Source organism: Bombina bombina, chromosome 9, assembly GCF_027579735.1.
Source record: "Bombina bombina isolate aBomBom1 chromosome 9, aBomBom1.pri, whole genome shotgun sequence".
NCBI classification, from domain to species: domain Eukaryota; kingdom Metazoa; phylum Chordata; class Amphibia; order Anura; family Bombinatoridae; genus Bombina; species Bombina bombina.
In genome coordinates, this window is record NC_069507.1 from 285,751,132 (window position 1) to 285,766,466 (window position 15,335).

At 47.8% G+C, this 15,335-nt stretch overlaps 1 protein-coding gene across 2 annotated transcripts in view; it reads left to right on the top strand.

The window, feature by feature from the left end:
* Window positions 1-15,335, top strand: part of USP5 (ubiquitin specific peptidase 5) — a 461,221-nt gene that overhangs the window by 135,769 nt on the left and 310,117 nt on the right. For both annotated transcript variants that reach the window (XM_053692844.1, XM_053692845.1), the window contains exons 6-7: window positions 1,887-2,071; window positions 2,150-2,244. In XM_053692844.1, the coding sequence (XP_053548819.1) occupies window positions 1,887-2,071; window positions 2,150-2,244 (280 nt within the window). The remainder of the gene's footprint in view (window positions 1-1,886; window positions 2,072-2,149; window positions 2,245-15,335) is intronic.

Sequence of the window (15,335 nt, forward strand, 5' to 3'; positions counted from 1 at the left end):
GAACTGATAGATGCCTTGGCGGTACCTTGGTTGTTCAGCCTAGCTTATGTGTTTCCGCCGTTTCCTCTCCTCCCACGCGTGATTGCTCGAATCAAACAGGAGAGAGCTTCAGTGATCCTGATAGTGCCTGCGTGGCCACGCAGGACTTGGTATGCGGATCTAGTGGACATGTCCTCTCTGCCACAGAGGAAACTTCCGTTGAGACAGGACCTTCTCATTCAAGGTCCTTTCCAACATCCAAATCTCATTTCTCTGCAACTGACTGCGTGGAGATTGAACGCTTGATTTTAGCAAAGCGAGGATTCTCCGATTCAGTTATCAATACTTTGATTCAGACTAGAAAGCTCTATCATAAGATATGACGTAAATATCTTTATTGGTGTGAATCCAAGAGTTACTCATGGAGTAAAGTTAGGATTCCTAGGATTTTGTCTTTTCTCCAAGAAGGATTGGAGAAAGGGTTATCAGCAGGTTCCTTAAAGGGACAAATTTCAGCTTTGTCAATTCTGTTTCACAAACGTTTGGCAAATGTACCAGATGTTCAGTCTTTTTGTCAGACTCTATCTAGAATTAAGCCTGTATTTAGATATTACTCCTCCCTGGAGTTTGAATTTAGTTCTTCGCGTTCTGCAAGGGGTTCCGTTTGAACCTATGCTTTCCATAGATATTAAACTATTATCTTGGAAAGTTCTGTTTTTGATTGCTATTTCTTCTGCTCGAAGAGTTTCTGAGCTTTCAGCGTTACAGTGTGATTTGCCTTATCTCATATTTCATTTTGATAAGGTGGTTTTTACGTACCAAACCTGGGTTCCTTCCTAAGGTTGTTTCGAATAAGAATATTAATCAGGAAATTGTTGTTCCTTCCTTGTGTCCTAATCCTCCTAAGAAGGAGCGTCTGTTACATAACTTGGACATGGTCCGTGCCTTAAAGTTTTACTTACAGGCAACTAAGGATTTCTGTCAATCATCTTCATTATTCATTGTTTATTCTGGAAAGCGTAGGGGTCAGAAAGCTACGGCTATCTCTCTTTCTCTTTGGCTGAGAAGTATCATCCGCCTGGCATATGAGACTGCTGGACAGCAGTCTCCTGAAAGAATTACGGCTCATTCTACTAGGGCTGTGGCTTCCACATGGGCTTTTAAAAACGATGCTTCTGTTGAACAGATTTGTAAGGCTGCGACTTGGTCCTCCCTTCACACTTTTTCCAAATTTTCCAAATTTGATACTTTTGCTTCTTCTGAGGCTATCTTTGGGAGAAAGGTTCTTCAAGCAGTGGTGCCTTCCGTTTAGTTTCCTGTCTTGTCCCTCCCTTTCATCTGTGTCCTATTGCTTTGGTATTGGTCTGAAATCCGTGGACTCGTCATATCTTTGTAAAAGAAAACTAAATTTATGCTTACCTGATAAATTACTTTCTTTTACGATATGACGAGTCCACGGCCCTCCCTGTTATTTTAAGACAGGTTTATTTTTTGAAAACTTCAGTCACCTCTGCACCTTTTTAGCCTTTCCTTTTCTCTTCCTATAACCTTCGGCCGAATGACTGAGGGTGGAGGGGAAGGGGAGGGGGCTGGGGCTATATATACAGTTCTGTTGTGGTGCTCTTTGCCACTTCCTGTTAGCAGGAGGTTAATATCCGTGGACTCGTCATATCGTAAAAGAAAGTAATTTATCAGGTAAGCATAAATTTAGTTTTTATACTTATTGGGTAGTTCTAAATTTATTCAGACCCAGCCCCAATTGGCTTTTTGGTGTATTAATTTAACATTTTCTATAGCAATAATACCTGAGTCTAGTAACATCTGCTTCTGTAGTACGCCATAGACATTGTACTCCTCTCCGTTCTACTAACATTACATTCATCCTCATTTCATTTCACATTACACAGCGGCTGGAAATGCAGTGTGTGTGACCTGCGGGAGAACCTGTGGCTCAATATGACAGACGGTGCCATCCTATGCGGCAGGCGTTACTTTGATGGGAGTGGAGGGAACAATCACGCAGTACAGCACTACCGCCAGACCGGCTACCCCTTGGCTGTTAAGTTGGGCACAATAACCCCTGATGGAGCTGGTGAGTGCTTTAGGTCACATACAATGCCATTACTGTGCATATCCACTCTGTTGACCCCCCCCCCCCCTCTATTCACAGATGTGTACTCTTATGATGAGGATGACATGGTGCTTGATCCCAGCCTGGCAGAGCATCTGGCCCACTTTGGCATTGACATGATGAAGATGCAGAAGGTGAGGGGGAGTGTGTGTATGATAGCCGTGAGTGAGGGGAAGTGTGTGTGATAGCTGTGGGTGAGGGGGAGTGTGTGTGTGATAGCTGTGGGTGAGGGGGAGTGTGTGTGTGTGTGTGTGTGAGATAGCTGTGGGGGAGGGGGAGTGTGTGTGTGTGATAGCTGTGGGGGAGGGGGAGTGTGTGTGATAGCTGTGGGGGAGGGGGAGTGTGTGTGATAGCTGTGGGGGAGGGGGAGTGTGTGTGTGTGATAGCTGTGGGTGAGGGGGAGTGTGTGTGTGTGTGATAGCTGTGGGGGAGGGGGAGTGTGTGTGTGTGATAGCTGTGAGGGAGTGTGTGTGTGTGATAGCTGTGGGGGAGGGGGAGTGTGTGTGTGTGTGATGGCTGTGGGTGAGGGGGAGTGTGTGTGTGATAGCTGTGGGTGAGGGGGAGTGTGTGTGTGATAGCTGTGGGTGAGGGGGAGTGTGTGTGTGTGAGATAGCTGTGGGGGAGGGGGAGTGTGTGTGAGTGATAGCTGTGGGTGAGGGGGGAGTGTGTGTGATAGCTGTGGGTGAGGGGGAGTGTGTGTGATAGCTGTGGGTGAGGGGGAGTGTGTGTGTGTGTGTGATAGCTGTGGGTGAGGGGGAGTGTGTGTGTGTGATAGCTGTTGGTGAGGGGGAGTGTGTGTGTGTGATAGCTGTGGGGGAGGGGGAGTGTGTGTGTGTGATAGCTGTGGGGGAGGGAGTGTGTGTGATGGCTGTGGGTGAGGGAGTGTGTGTGTGTGATGGGTGAGGGGGAGTGTGTGTGTGTGAGATAGCTGTGGGTGAGGGGGAGTGTGTGTGATAGCTGTGGGTGAGGGGGAGTGTGTGTGTGTGTGAGGGGGAGTGTGTGTGTGATGGTGAGGGGGAGTGTCTGTGTGTGTGATAGCTGTGGGTGAGGGGGAGTGTGTGTGATAGCTGTGGGTGAGGGGGAGTGTGTGTGTGTGTGATGGGTGAGGGGGAGTGTGTGTGTGTGTGAGATAGCTGAGGGGGAGTGTGTGTGTGTGTGAGATAGCTGTGGGTGAGGGGGAGTGTGTGTGATAGCTGTGGGTGAGGGGGAGTGTGTGTGATAGCGGTGGGTGAGGGGGAGTGTGTGTGTGTGATAGCGGTGGGTGAGGGGGAGTGTGTGTGATAGCGGTGGGTGAGGGGGAGTGTGTGTGATAGCTGTGGGTGAGGGGGAGTGTGTGTGCGTGATAGATGTGGGTGAGGGGGAGTGTGTGTGCGTGATAGCTGTGGGTGAGGGGGAGTGTGTGTGCGTGATAGCTGTGGGTGAAGGGGAGTGTGTGTGCGATAGCTGTGGGTGAGGGGGAGTGTGTGTGTGTGATAGCTGTGGGTGAGGGGGAGTGTGTGTGTGTGATAGCTGTGGGTGAGGGGGAGTGAGTGTGTGTGATAGCTGTGGGTGAGGGGGAGTGTGTGTGTGTGATAGCTGTGGGTGAGGGGGAGTGTGTGTGTGTGATAGCTGTGGGTGAGGGGGAGTGTGTGTGTGTGATAGCTGTGTGGGAGGGGGAGTGTGTGTGAGAGCTGTGTGGGAGGGGGAGTGTGTGTGTGTGTGTGAGATAGCTGTGGGCGAGGGGGAGTGTGTGTGTGATAGCTGTGGGCGAGGGGGAGTGTGTGTGTGTAATAGCTGTGGGTGAGGGGGAGTGTGTGTGTGTGATAGCTGTGGGTGAGGGGGAGTGTGTGTGTGTGATAGCTGTGTGGGAGGGGGAGTGTGTGTGAGAGCTGTGTGGGAGGGGGAGTGTGTGTGAGATAGCTGTGGGCGAGGGGGAGTGTGTGTGTGATAGCTGTGGGCGAGGGGGAGTGTGTGTGTGTAATAGCTGTGGGTGAGGGGGAGTGTGTGTGTGTGAGAGCTGTGTGGGAGGGGGAGTGTGTGTGTGAGATAACTGTGGGCGAGGGGGAGTGTGTGTGTGATAGCTGTGGGCGAGGGGGAGTGTGTGTGTGTGTGTAATAGCTGTGGGTGTGGGGGAGTGTGTGTGTGTGTAATAGCTGGGGGTGAGGGGGAGTGTGTGTGTGTGTGTAATATCTGGGGGTGAGGGGGGGGAGTGTGTGTGTGTAATAGCTGGGGGGAAGGGGTGTGTGTGTAATAGCTGGGGGGAAGGGGTGTGTGTGTAATAGCTGGGGGGAAGGGGTGTGTGTGTAATAGCTGGGGGGAAGGGGGAGTGTGTGTGTGTGATAGCTGTGGGTGAGGGGGAGTGTGTGTGTGTGATAGCTGTGTGGGAGGGGGAGTGTGTGTGAGAGCTGAGGGGGAGTGTGTGTGTGTGTGAGATAGCTGTGGGCGAGGGGGAGTGTGTGTGTGATAGCTGTGGGCGAGGGGGAGTGTGTGTGTGTGTGTAATAGCTGTGGGTGAGGGGGAGTGTGTGTGTATGAGAGCTGTGTGGGAGGGGGAGTGTGTGTGTGTGTGAGATAGCTGTGGGCGAGGGGGAGTGTGTGTGTGATAGCTGTGGGCGAGGGGGAGTGTGTGTGTGTGTGAGAGCTGTGTGGGAGGGGGAGTGTGTGTGTGTGTGAGATAGCTGTGGGCGAGGGGGAGTGTGTGTGTAATAGCTGGGGGGTGAGGGGGAGTGTGTGTGTGTGTGTGTAATATCTGGGGGTGAGGGGGGGAGTGTGTGTGTGTAATAGCTGGGGCTGAGGGGGAGAGTGTGTGTGTGTAATAGCTGGGGGGAAGGGGTGTGTGTGTAATAGCTGGGGGTGAGGGGTGTGTGTGTAATAGCTGGGGGGAAGGGGTGTGTGTGTAATAGCTGGGGGGAAGGGGTGTGTGTGTAATAGCTGGGGGGCAGGGGGAGTGTGTGTGTAATAGCTGGGGGTGAGGGGGAGTGTGTGTGCGTGTGTAATAGCTGGGGGTGAGGGGGAGTGTGTGTGAGAAAGCTGGGGGTGAGGGGGAGTGTGTGTGTGTGTGTGTGTAATAGCTGGGGGTGAGGGGGAGTGTGTGTGTGTGTGTGTGTAATAGCTGGGGGTGAGGGGGAGTGTGTGTGTGTGTAATAGCTGGGGGTGAGGGGGAGTGTGTGTGTGTGTGTGTGTAATAGCTGGGGGTGAGGGGGAGTGTGTGTGTGTGTGTGTGTAATAGCTGGGGGTGAGGGGGAGTGTGTGTGTGTGTGTAATAGCTGGGGGTGAGGGGGAGTGTGTGTGTGTGTAATAGCTGGGGGTGAGGGGGAGTGTGTGTGTGTGTGTAATAGCTGGGGGTGAGGGGGAGTGTGTGTGTGTGTGTGTAATATCTGGGGGTGAGGGGGGGAGTGTGTGTGTGTAATAGCTGGGGGTGAGGGGGAGTGTGTGTGTGTGTGTGTAATAGCTGGGGGTGAGGGGGAGTGTGTGTGTGTGAGAGATAGCTGTGGGTGAGGGGGAGTGTGTGTGTGTAATAGCTGGGGGTGAGGGGGAGTGTGTGTGAGATAGCTGTGGGTGAGGGGGAGTGTGTGTGTGTGTGTGTGATAGCTGGGGGTGAGGGGGAGTGTGTGTGTGTGTGATAGCTGGGGGTGAGGGGGAGTGTGTGTGTGTGATAGCTGTGGGAGAGAGTGTGTGTGTGTGTAATAGCTGTGGGTGAGTGGGAGTGTGTGTGTGATAGCTGGCGGTGAGGGGGAGTGTGTGTGTGATAGCTGTGGGTGAGGGGGAGGGTGTGTGTGATAGCTGCGGGTGAGGGGGAGTGTGTGTGATAGGTGAGGGGGAGTGTGTGTGTGTGTGATAGCTGCGTGTGAGGGGGAGTGTGTGTGATAGCTGGGGGTGAGGGGGAGTGTGTGTGTGTGATAGCTGGGGGTGAGGGGGAGTGTATGTGATAGCTGTGGGTGAGGGGGAGTGTATGTGATAGCTGTGGGTGAGGGGGAGTGTGTGTGTGTGTTAGCTGTGTGTGATAGCTGTGGGCGAGGGAGAGCGTGTGGTGTGTGTGTGTTGTATGAGAGCGTGTGGTGTGGGTGTGTTGTATGAGAGCGTGTGTTGTATGAGAGCGTGTGGTGTGGGTGTGTTGTTTGAGAGCGTGTGTTGTATGAGAGCGTGTGGTGTGTGTGTTGTATGAGAGCGTGTGGTGTGTGTGTTGTATGAGAGCGTGTGGTGTGTGTGTTGTATGAGAGCGTGTGGTGTGTGTGTTGTATGAGAGCATGTGGTGTGTGTGTGATAGCTGCGGGTGAGGGGGAGAGTGTGTGTGCGATAGCTGTGGGTGAGGGAGAGTGTGTGTGTGTGTGTGATAGCTGTGGGTGAGGGGGAGTGTGTGTGATAGCTGTGGGTGAGGGGGGAGTGTGTGTGATAGCTGTGGGTGAGGGGGAGTGTGTGTGATAGCTGTGGGTGAGGGGGAGTGTGTGTGATAGCTGTGGGTGAGGGGGAGTGTGTGTGATAGCTGCGGGTGAGGGGGAGTGTGTGTGATAGCTGCGGGTGAGGGGGAGTGTGTGTGTGATAGCTGCGGGTGAGGGGGAGAGTGTGTGTGCGATAGCTGCGGGTGAGGGGGAGTGTGTGTGTGTGTGTGATAGCTGCGGGTGAGGGGGAGTGTGTGTGATAGCTGTGGGTGAGGGGGAGTGTGTGAGATAGCTGCGGGTGAGGGGGAGTGTGTGTGATAGCTGCGGGTGAGGGGGAGTGTGTGTGATAGCTGTGGGTGAGGGGGAGTGTGTGTGATAGCTGTGGGTGAGGGGGAGTGTGTGTGATAGCTGTGGGTGAGGGGGAGTGTGTGTGATAGCTGTGGGTGAGGGGGAGTGTGTGTGATAGCTGTGGGTGAGGGGGAGTGTGTGTGATAGCTGTGGGTGAGGGGGAGTGTGTGTGATAGCTGTGGGTGAGGGGGAGTGTGTGTGTGTGTGATAGCTGTGGGCGAGGAGGAGTGTGTGTGTGTGTTGTATGAGAGCGTGTGGTGTGTGTGTGTGTTGTATGAGAGCGTGTGGTGTGTGTGTGTGTTGTATGAGAGCGTGTGGTGTGTGTGTGTGTTGTATGAGAGCGTGTGGTGTGTGTGTGTGTTGTATGAGAGCGTGTGGTGTGTGTGTGTTGTATGAGAGCGTGTGGTGTGTGTGTGTTGTATGAGAGCGTGTGGTGTGTGTGTGTTGTATGAGAGCGTGCGGTGTGTGTGTTGTATGAGAGCATGTGGTGTGTGTGTGTTGTATGAGAGCGTGGTGTGTGTGTTGTATGAGAGCGTGTGGTGTGTGTGTGTGTGTGTTGTATGAGAGCGTGTGGTGTGTGTGTTGTATGAGAGCGTGTGGTGTGTGTTGTATGAGAGCGTGTGGTGTGTGTTGTATGAGAGCGTGGGGTGTGTGTGTGTTGTATGAGAGCGTGGGGTGTGTGTGTGTGTTGTATGAGAGCGTGTGGTGTGTGTGTGTGTTGTATGAGGGCGTGTGGTGTGTGTGTGTGTTGTATGAGAGCGTGTGGTGTGTGTGTGTGTTGTATGAGAGCGTGTGGTGTGTGTGTGTTGTATGAGAGCGTGTGGTGTGTGTGTGTGTGTAATGTCCTTACATAGCAAACATTAACTCTTTATATGAATGATGCACTTGCAACTTCTAAATGTAACTGGCACTTTATTCACTGGATGACATAACAAGGTGCTCCTGTAGATTTGCACACAGTAATATGGATAGATACACATATATATAGTCCTTAATAATGAATGGCTGCTGCACTCCTTATATTAGCAGTCCTGTACACTGTGTATGCAGCACTATAGTAATCCATGGAACTTATAACTGTATAACTGATAACTGTATAACTGCAATATAACTTATAATGTGTAACTGACAGTTCTTACTCTTCCTGACTGGCTGATGCTGTATCCTCTGCAGTGATCTGTAGCTGACATTACACTTATTATTAGCTGTATAACTGCAATATAACTTATAATGTGTAACTGACAGTACTTACTCTTCCTGACTGACTGATGCTGTATCCTCTGCAGTGATCTGTAGCTGACATTACATTTATTAGTATCAGCAATTGTCAGAGCCTCAGGTTCAGTCCTTGTACTTTATAACTGCATCACAAACTGTCACAAGATGGCTTCTCTGAACTGTTCTGATTCTAAGCACAGCCCACTTGATGACATCATCTTTGTATGGAAGCCTCAATGTGCCATCTGACCAAACCAGGAAGTAAGCACAACACTACATCTCCTTTCCTACTTAAGTTTATTTAAAAAAATAAAATAAAAAAAATAACTGCACAACAACAACCGTAAGATAAATCAGTCTTCTCCAGCATCCTCTTGTATTGTGGACTTGAAAGCTGCTTCTTGTTTCTTACGTTGACGAAAGTTTCTCTGATATGTTGCATGTTGTCCCCGGCGAGTGTCTCTGAGATTCACTTCAGGAGACCAACGAACAACAGGTGTTCGTTGCTGGGAGTACGAGCATGACTATTGTGGTCCTGGATAGAATTTCCTGACTCATTATTACAAGGTTCTTCTATTGAGGCTGGTATTTCTGAGTCATCTTCTGTAGTTGAGTCAGAGCCTGTGTTTGGATAATGCCAAACACCACCCCAGATATCAGTCATTGTCTGATTGCATTTTTATGTGATGGTCCTCACCAGCCTGTTCTCTCCTATCTAGCCATGGTCGTAGTTGGTTCACATGGCGGCGACACACACCTGATTGAGTGGTTATCACATACATCTTTGGGCCCTCAACCTGGGCAACAACACCTGGTGCCCATTTTTCCTCTGTATGGTACACCCTATACCAAACCAAGTCTCCTTCTGTATAGGTCCGTGAAGGTTTTCCCACTCTCATTTTATCTTGCATGATGCGGACTGTTTCTGCTACATCTGGTGTGATTAAATCCAGCTTTGTACGGAACTTCCTGCCAAACAATAGTTGAGCTGGGGCAACTCCCGTGGTGGGGTGTTGAGTAACCCTATATTGTTGCAAAAATTGTAAAATGTTTTTAGTATTAACCTGCTTCTCTGCTTTTAGCGCTTTCAGTGCCCTTTTAAAGCTTTGGACAAATCTCTCTGCTTGCCCGTTGGTGGCTGGGTGATATGGTGCCGTCCGATGATGGTGAATTCCATTCGTATGTAAAAAATTCTGGAAGTCTTGTGACACAAACTGGGGACTATTGTCTGTGACCAGTTTTCTTGGCAACCCAAATACTGAAAACAGTCTTTCTAATGCTGATATGACTTCAGTAGTTGTAGTCCTTGTCATTGGAATTACTTCTGGCCACTTAGAGTGTGCATCAATTATGATTAAGTATGAGATTCCATCAATAGGACCGGGAAAGTCCAAATGTAGTCTCTCCCAAGGAGTAGTAGGCCAGTCCCATGGTTGTACAGCTCCTCGTGGAAGCTGTCCTTGAGCTTGAACACACCCTTTGCATGCCATAAAATAGTTCTCAATGTCCTTATCAATGGCCGGCCACCAAACATGACCCCTAGCCTTCGGTTTCATTCTGACAATGCCTGGGTGTCCTTCATGAAGGAGTTTTAACGTAGCTTGCCGTAGCCCATTAGGAACCAGAACTCTCTCACCCCATAAAATACATCCATTTCTGAGTGTGAGTTCTTTCGCTCGTAGTATGTATGCTCGCTGCACATCACAGCCAGTTCTTGGCCAGCCATCTCTCAAATACTTTGCCAGAAGTTGTAATTCAGTATCATAAGCTGTCTCCTTTGCAATTTGTTTGGCATGTACTATACCCGTAAAACACACACTTGGAAGGCTTTCTTGAACAACTGGTAAGGAATTCATTAGTGGAAGCCTGGACATGGCATCAGCATTGCCATGGGAATCATGGGCCTGGTATTTGATGGAGTAATGATATGCTCCCAAAGTTAGAGCATACCTTTGCAATCTAGCCGCTGTAGTGGTTGAAATTCCTTTCCTTGGATTAAAGATGGTCAGCAGTGGCTTATGGTCAGTTAAAAGAGTAAATTGTCTACCATAAATATAGTTATGGAACTTCTTAACAGCCCATACAATGGCCAATGCTTCCTTGTCTAATTGGGAATAGTTCTTCTCTGCCGTCGTTAGAGAACGGGAAGCAAAGGCTACCTTTCGGTCTGTCCCATCTGGCATTGTGTGTGACAATACAACCCCTAAACCATAAGGCGAAGCATCATATGCTATCATGAGTGGTTTCTGAAGATCATAGTGCATTAACATGCGGGAACACAGGAGTAGGTTCTTGGATTCCTGGAAGGCTTTATTGCATTCACTGCTCCATAACCAGGGTCGATTTGTCTCAAGAAGCTGATGTAGTGGGTGTAACGTATGGGCTAGCTGGGGAAGAAAACGGTGGTAATAGTTAAGGAGACCAAGGTATGATCGTAGTTGTGATGCATTCTGTGGTATAGGAGTTTCTTGCAAGGCCTTGACTTTGTCATGGTCTACACACTGCTGATGACAATCTATAACATGGCCACAAAATTCTAATTTGTCACGCATGAAAGCACACTTCTCCAAGTTGACCTTCAACCCGTAGGTCATTAGCCGCTGCAGTACCCTCTCTACATTGTGTTGATGTTCTCCTTCCGTCCTGCCCGTGATTAACATGTCATCTAAAAGGCATTGGACATAGGGTAGTCCATTTAACATTTCTTCCATGGTGCATTGCCAGATGGCTGGTGCAGGAGCAATGCCAAAGACCATACGGTTATATTGAAATAAACCACGGTGAGTATTGATGGTGAGTAACCTGCGGGAATCTGGATGTACTTCAAGTTGAAGGTAAGCATTTTTTAAATCAATCTTTGTGAAATGTTGTCCCCCAGCTAAGTTAGCAAAAATCTCTTCTGTTCTGGGTAATGGATACTTATTTACTGCTAACTGTTCATTCAACACCATCCTAAAGTCTCCACATATTCGGATCTGTCCATCTTTCTTTCTTACCGGTACAATAGGAGAAGCCCACTCACTACGATGCACTGGGGTTATAATCTTTAACTCTTCTAACCTCCTCTGTTCAGCATCAACTCCTGCCCTTTGAAAAACTTTGGCCTTGCTCCAGGTTTTAACTGTAACCGTACCCTTTTGTTCTTAACTTTTCCCAGAACATTTTCAAACACCGGGGCATATTTGGTCTTAATGTTCTGAATCCACTGGGCACGATCAACTCCAATATGATGAACTTCACTGTTTTTGAGTCTCTCAGGCATGCCAAGGACCCGTATCCAGTCCCTTCCATAAAGAGGTGGGCCACCTGATTTTAGTATATATAGTGTAAGATTGGCAGTTTTACTGTTTGTACACACAGATACAGATGCACACCCCAGTGGCGTCAAGACTTCTCTGGAGTATGTTTGTAGCTTCAAGGTAGTGGGCTGCAGCAATACTGGAATTTTCAGCTGTTTCCAATCTTTAATTGTCATAACTGAAACTGGCAGCCCCAGTATCTAAGTCCATGGTCAAATCTTTTCCTTCAATATTAACATGAACAGTCAGACCCTGCTGTCATGGTGTATACAGTCAAACTCTGAACAGCCATTTCCTCTTCTGAATCTGATGTGGCAATTTCCCTTCTTATGAGTTTTGCTTGAGACACTCTGCTGAGATCCTCTGCAAGCCTTCTTTAAGTGTCCTATTTTACCACAGCCATGACAACGAGCATTTTTAAATCTGCATTCAGAAGCTACATGATTCTGTGCTCCACATCTGTAACAGTTAATAGGCGATGCTGCTTTTGCTGAATATTTACTGGCTGGTTTAGTCTGTTGCTTCACATTAGAGAAAAATACCTGTTCTTCCTTAGTGTGAGAATGCGTCTGCAGTAAACTAGTGTCTCGTGTGGCCTGTTCCAAAACAGAAGCAATCTCTAGTGCTTTATGGAAGGTCAGGCTCTGCTCTGTCAAAAGTCGCCTTTGAATAGATTCTGTACTGATACCCATAACAAACTGATCTCTAAGGGCAATATTCAGATACTCCCCAAAAGCACAGGTGCTAGCCAATTTCTTTAAACTGATTGTAAATGTAGATACAGTCTCTTGTACCCCTTGGCGCCTGCTATAAAACTTGAACCGCTTAGCAATCTCTAATGGCCGTGGTTGTAAATGTTGTGTTAAGATCTGTATTATTTCAGACAAAGACTTGGTGGCTGGTTTTCTGGGTGTAGCAGATCTTTTAGAATCTCATATGTTTTAGCACCAATAGTTGTCAGACAGACAGCAACAGACTTAGTATCTCCAATGTCATTGGCAAGTAAATACTGCTGTAGCCTTTCAGTCCTGGAAACCCAGTTATCTGTGTCAGGGTCAAATTCTTTCAATGCTCCAAATACAGCCATTATATCGTGGGTTTGTGGTAGTATACTCGTCGCCAGATGTAATGTCCTTACATAGCAAACATTAACTCTTTATATGAATGATGCACTTGCAACTTCTAAATGTAAACTGGCACTTTATTTACTGCATGACATAGCAAGGTGCTCCTGTAGATTTGCACACAGTAATATGGATATTTACACGTATATAGTCCTTTATAATGAATGGCTGCTGCACTCCTTATATTAGCAGTCATGTATACTGTGTATGCAGCACTATAGTAAACCAAGGTAACTGATAACTGTATAACTGTTAACTGTATAACTGCAATATAACTTATAATGTGTAACTGACAGTTCTTACTCTTCCTGACTGGCTGATGCTGTATCCTCTGCAGTGATCTGTAGCTGACATTACACTTATTATTAGCTGTATAACTGCAATATAACTTATAATGTGTAACTGACAGTACTTACTCTTCCTGACTGACTGATGCTGTATCCTCTGCAGTGATCTGTAGCTGACATTACATTTATTAGTATCAGCAATTGTCAGAGCCTCAGGTTCAGTCCTTGTACTTTATAACTGCATCACAAACTGTCACAAGATGGCTTCTCTGAACTGTTCTGATTCTAAGCACAGGCCACTTGATGACATCATCTTTCCTCAATGTGCCATCTGACCAAACCAGGAAGTAAGCACAACACTACAGTGTGGTGTGTGTGTTGTATGAGAGCGTGTGGTGTGTGTGTTGTATGAGAGCGTGTGGTGTGTGTGTTGTATGAGAGTGTGTGGTGTGTGTGTTGTATGAGAGCGTGTGGTGTGTGTGTTGTATGAGAGCGTGTGGTGTGTGTGTTGTATGAGAGCGTGTGGTGTGTGTGTTGTATGAGAGCGTGTGGTGTGTGTGTTGTATGAGAGCGTGTGGTGTGTGTGTGTGTTGTATGAGAGCGTGTGGTGTGTGTGTGTTGTATGAGAGTGTGTGGTGTGTGTGTTGTATGAGAGCGTGTGGTGTGTGTGTTGTATGAGAGCGTGTGGTGTGTGTGTTGTATGAGAGCGTGTGGTGTGTGTGTTGTATGAGAGCGTGTGGTGTGTGTGTTGTATGAGAGCGTGTGGTGTGTGTGTGTTGTATGAGAGCGTGTGGTGTGTGTGTGTTGTATGAGAGCGTGTGGTGTGTGTGTGTTGTATGAGAGCGTGTGGTGTGTGTGTGTTGTATGAGAGCGTGTGGTGTGTTGTATGAGAGCGTGTGGTGTGTTGTATGAGAGCATGTGGTGTGTGTGTGTTGTATGAGAGCGTGTGGTGTGTGTGTGTTGTATGAGAGCGTGTGGTGTGTGTGTGTTGTATGAGAGCGTGTGGTGTGTGTGTGTTGTATGAGAGCGTGTGGTGTGTGTGTGTTGTATGAGAGCGTGTGGTGTGTGTGTGTGGTATGAGAGCGTGTGGTATGAGAGCGTGTGGTGTGTGTGTGTGTGGTATGAGAGCGTGTGGTGTGTGTGTGTGTTGTATGAGAGCGTGTGGTGTGTGTGTGTTGTATGAGAGCGTGTGGTGTGTGTGTGTTGTATGAGAGCGTGTGGTGTGTGTGTGTGTGTGTTGTATGAGAGCGTGTGGTGTGTGTGTGTGTGTGTTGTATGAGAGCGTGTGGTGTGTGTGTGTGTGTGTTGTATGAGAGCGTGTGGTGTGTGTGTGTGTGTGTTGTATGAGAGCGTGTGGTGTGTGTGTGTGTGTTGTATGAGAGCGTGTGGTGTGTGTGTGTGTTGTATGAGAGCGTGTGGTGTGTGTGTGTGTTGTATGAGAGCGTGTGGTGTGTGTGTGTTGTATGAGAGCGTGTGGTGTGTGTGTGTGTTGTATGAGAGCGTGTGGTGTGTGTGTGTGTGTGTTGTATGAGAGCGTGTGGTGTGTGTGTGTGTGTGGTATGAGAGCGTGTGGTGTGTGTGTGTGTGGTATGAGAGCGTGTGGTGTGTGTGTGTGTGTGTTGTATGAGAGCGTGTGGTGTGTGTGTGTGTTGTATGAGAGCGTGTGGTGTGTGTGTGTGTTGTATGAGAGCGTGTGGTGTGTGTGTGTGTTGTATGAGAGCGTGTGGTGTGTGTGTGTGTTGTATGAGAGCGTGTGGTGTGTGTGTGTTGTATGAGAGCGTGTGGTGTGTGTGTGTGTTGTATGAGAGCGTGTGGTGTGTGTGTGTGTTGTATGAGAGCGTGTGGTGTGTGTGTGTGTTGTATGAGAGCGTGTGGTGTGTGTGTGTGTTGTATGAGAGCGTGTGGTGTGTGTGTTATTACCGTTTAGAACATTTTCTAGTTTGACAACAATCAGGAATAAAATACACACATTTTTAGTCAATTTGCAAAAAATTGCAGCTACCTTGTTTTATAGTACTTCAGAAATTTTCAGACCAAGCATAAAATAGGGTCACAAAGTTATGTGGTATCTTTGTACTGGGTCTTGTGTTTGAAGAACCCTGATATAGAGAGAGATATTTAGTCTCTTGCTTTATTCAACAATAGTGAACCTATCTTGGAACTTATTGAAGGGATATTCCAGCCAAAATTGGAAACCCCATGGGTGCATTTCGGTATTGAACATAAGCATGTTTGTAATATACCGGCATTAGCAAAAATAATTCTAATAAAAGCTATAGCTGTTTCCAAAGTGTATTTAAGCCTGTACCGTGCACCAGCATTTTAAACAAAACACTTGTTCAGAGAGTCTAAGGTGCTTGTACCATCTGGTAATGACTCAATTTGTTACAAGCCCCACTGATGATCTGATCAGCTGCATTATGTAAAATGTGGGTGCAGTGACAATATCTAGCTGTGCTTCACATGCACGTGCAGAGAATAATGTTAACACTAAAACAGTGATAACCCTTAATAGAAGCATTTTTGCCAATACATGTATATTGTAAATATGTTTCTATTAAAAAATGCAATAAATCTATGTGCATTTATATT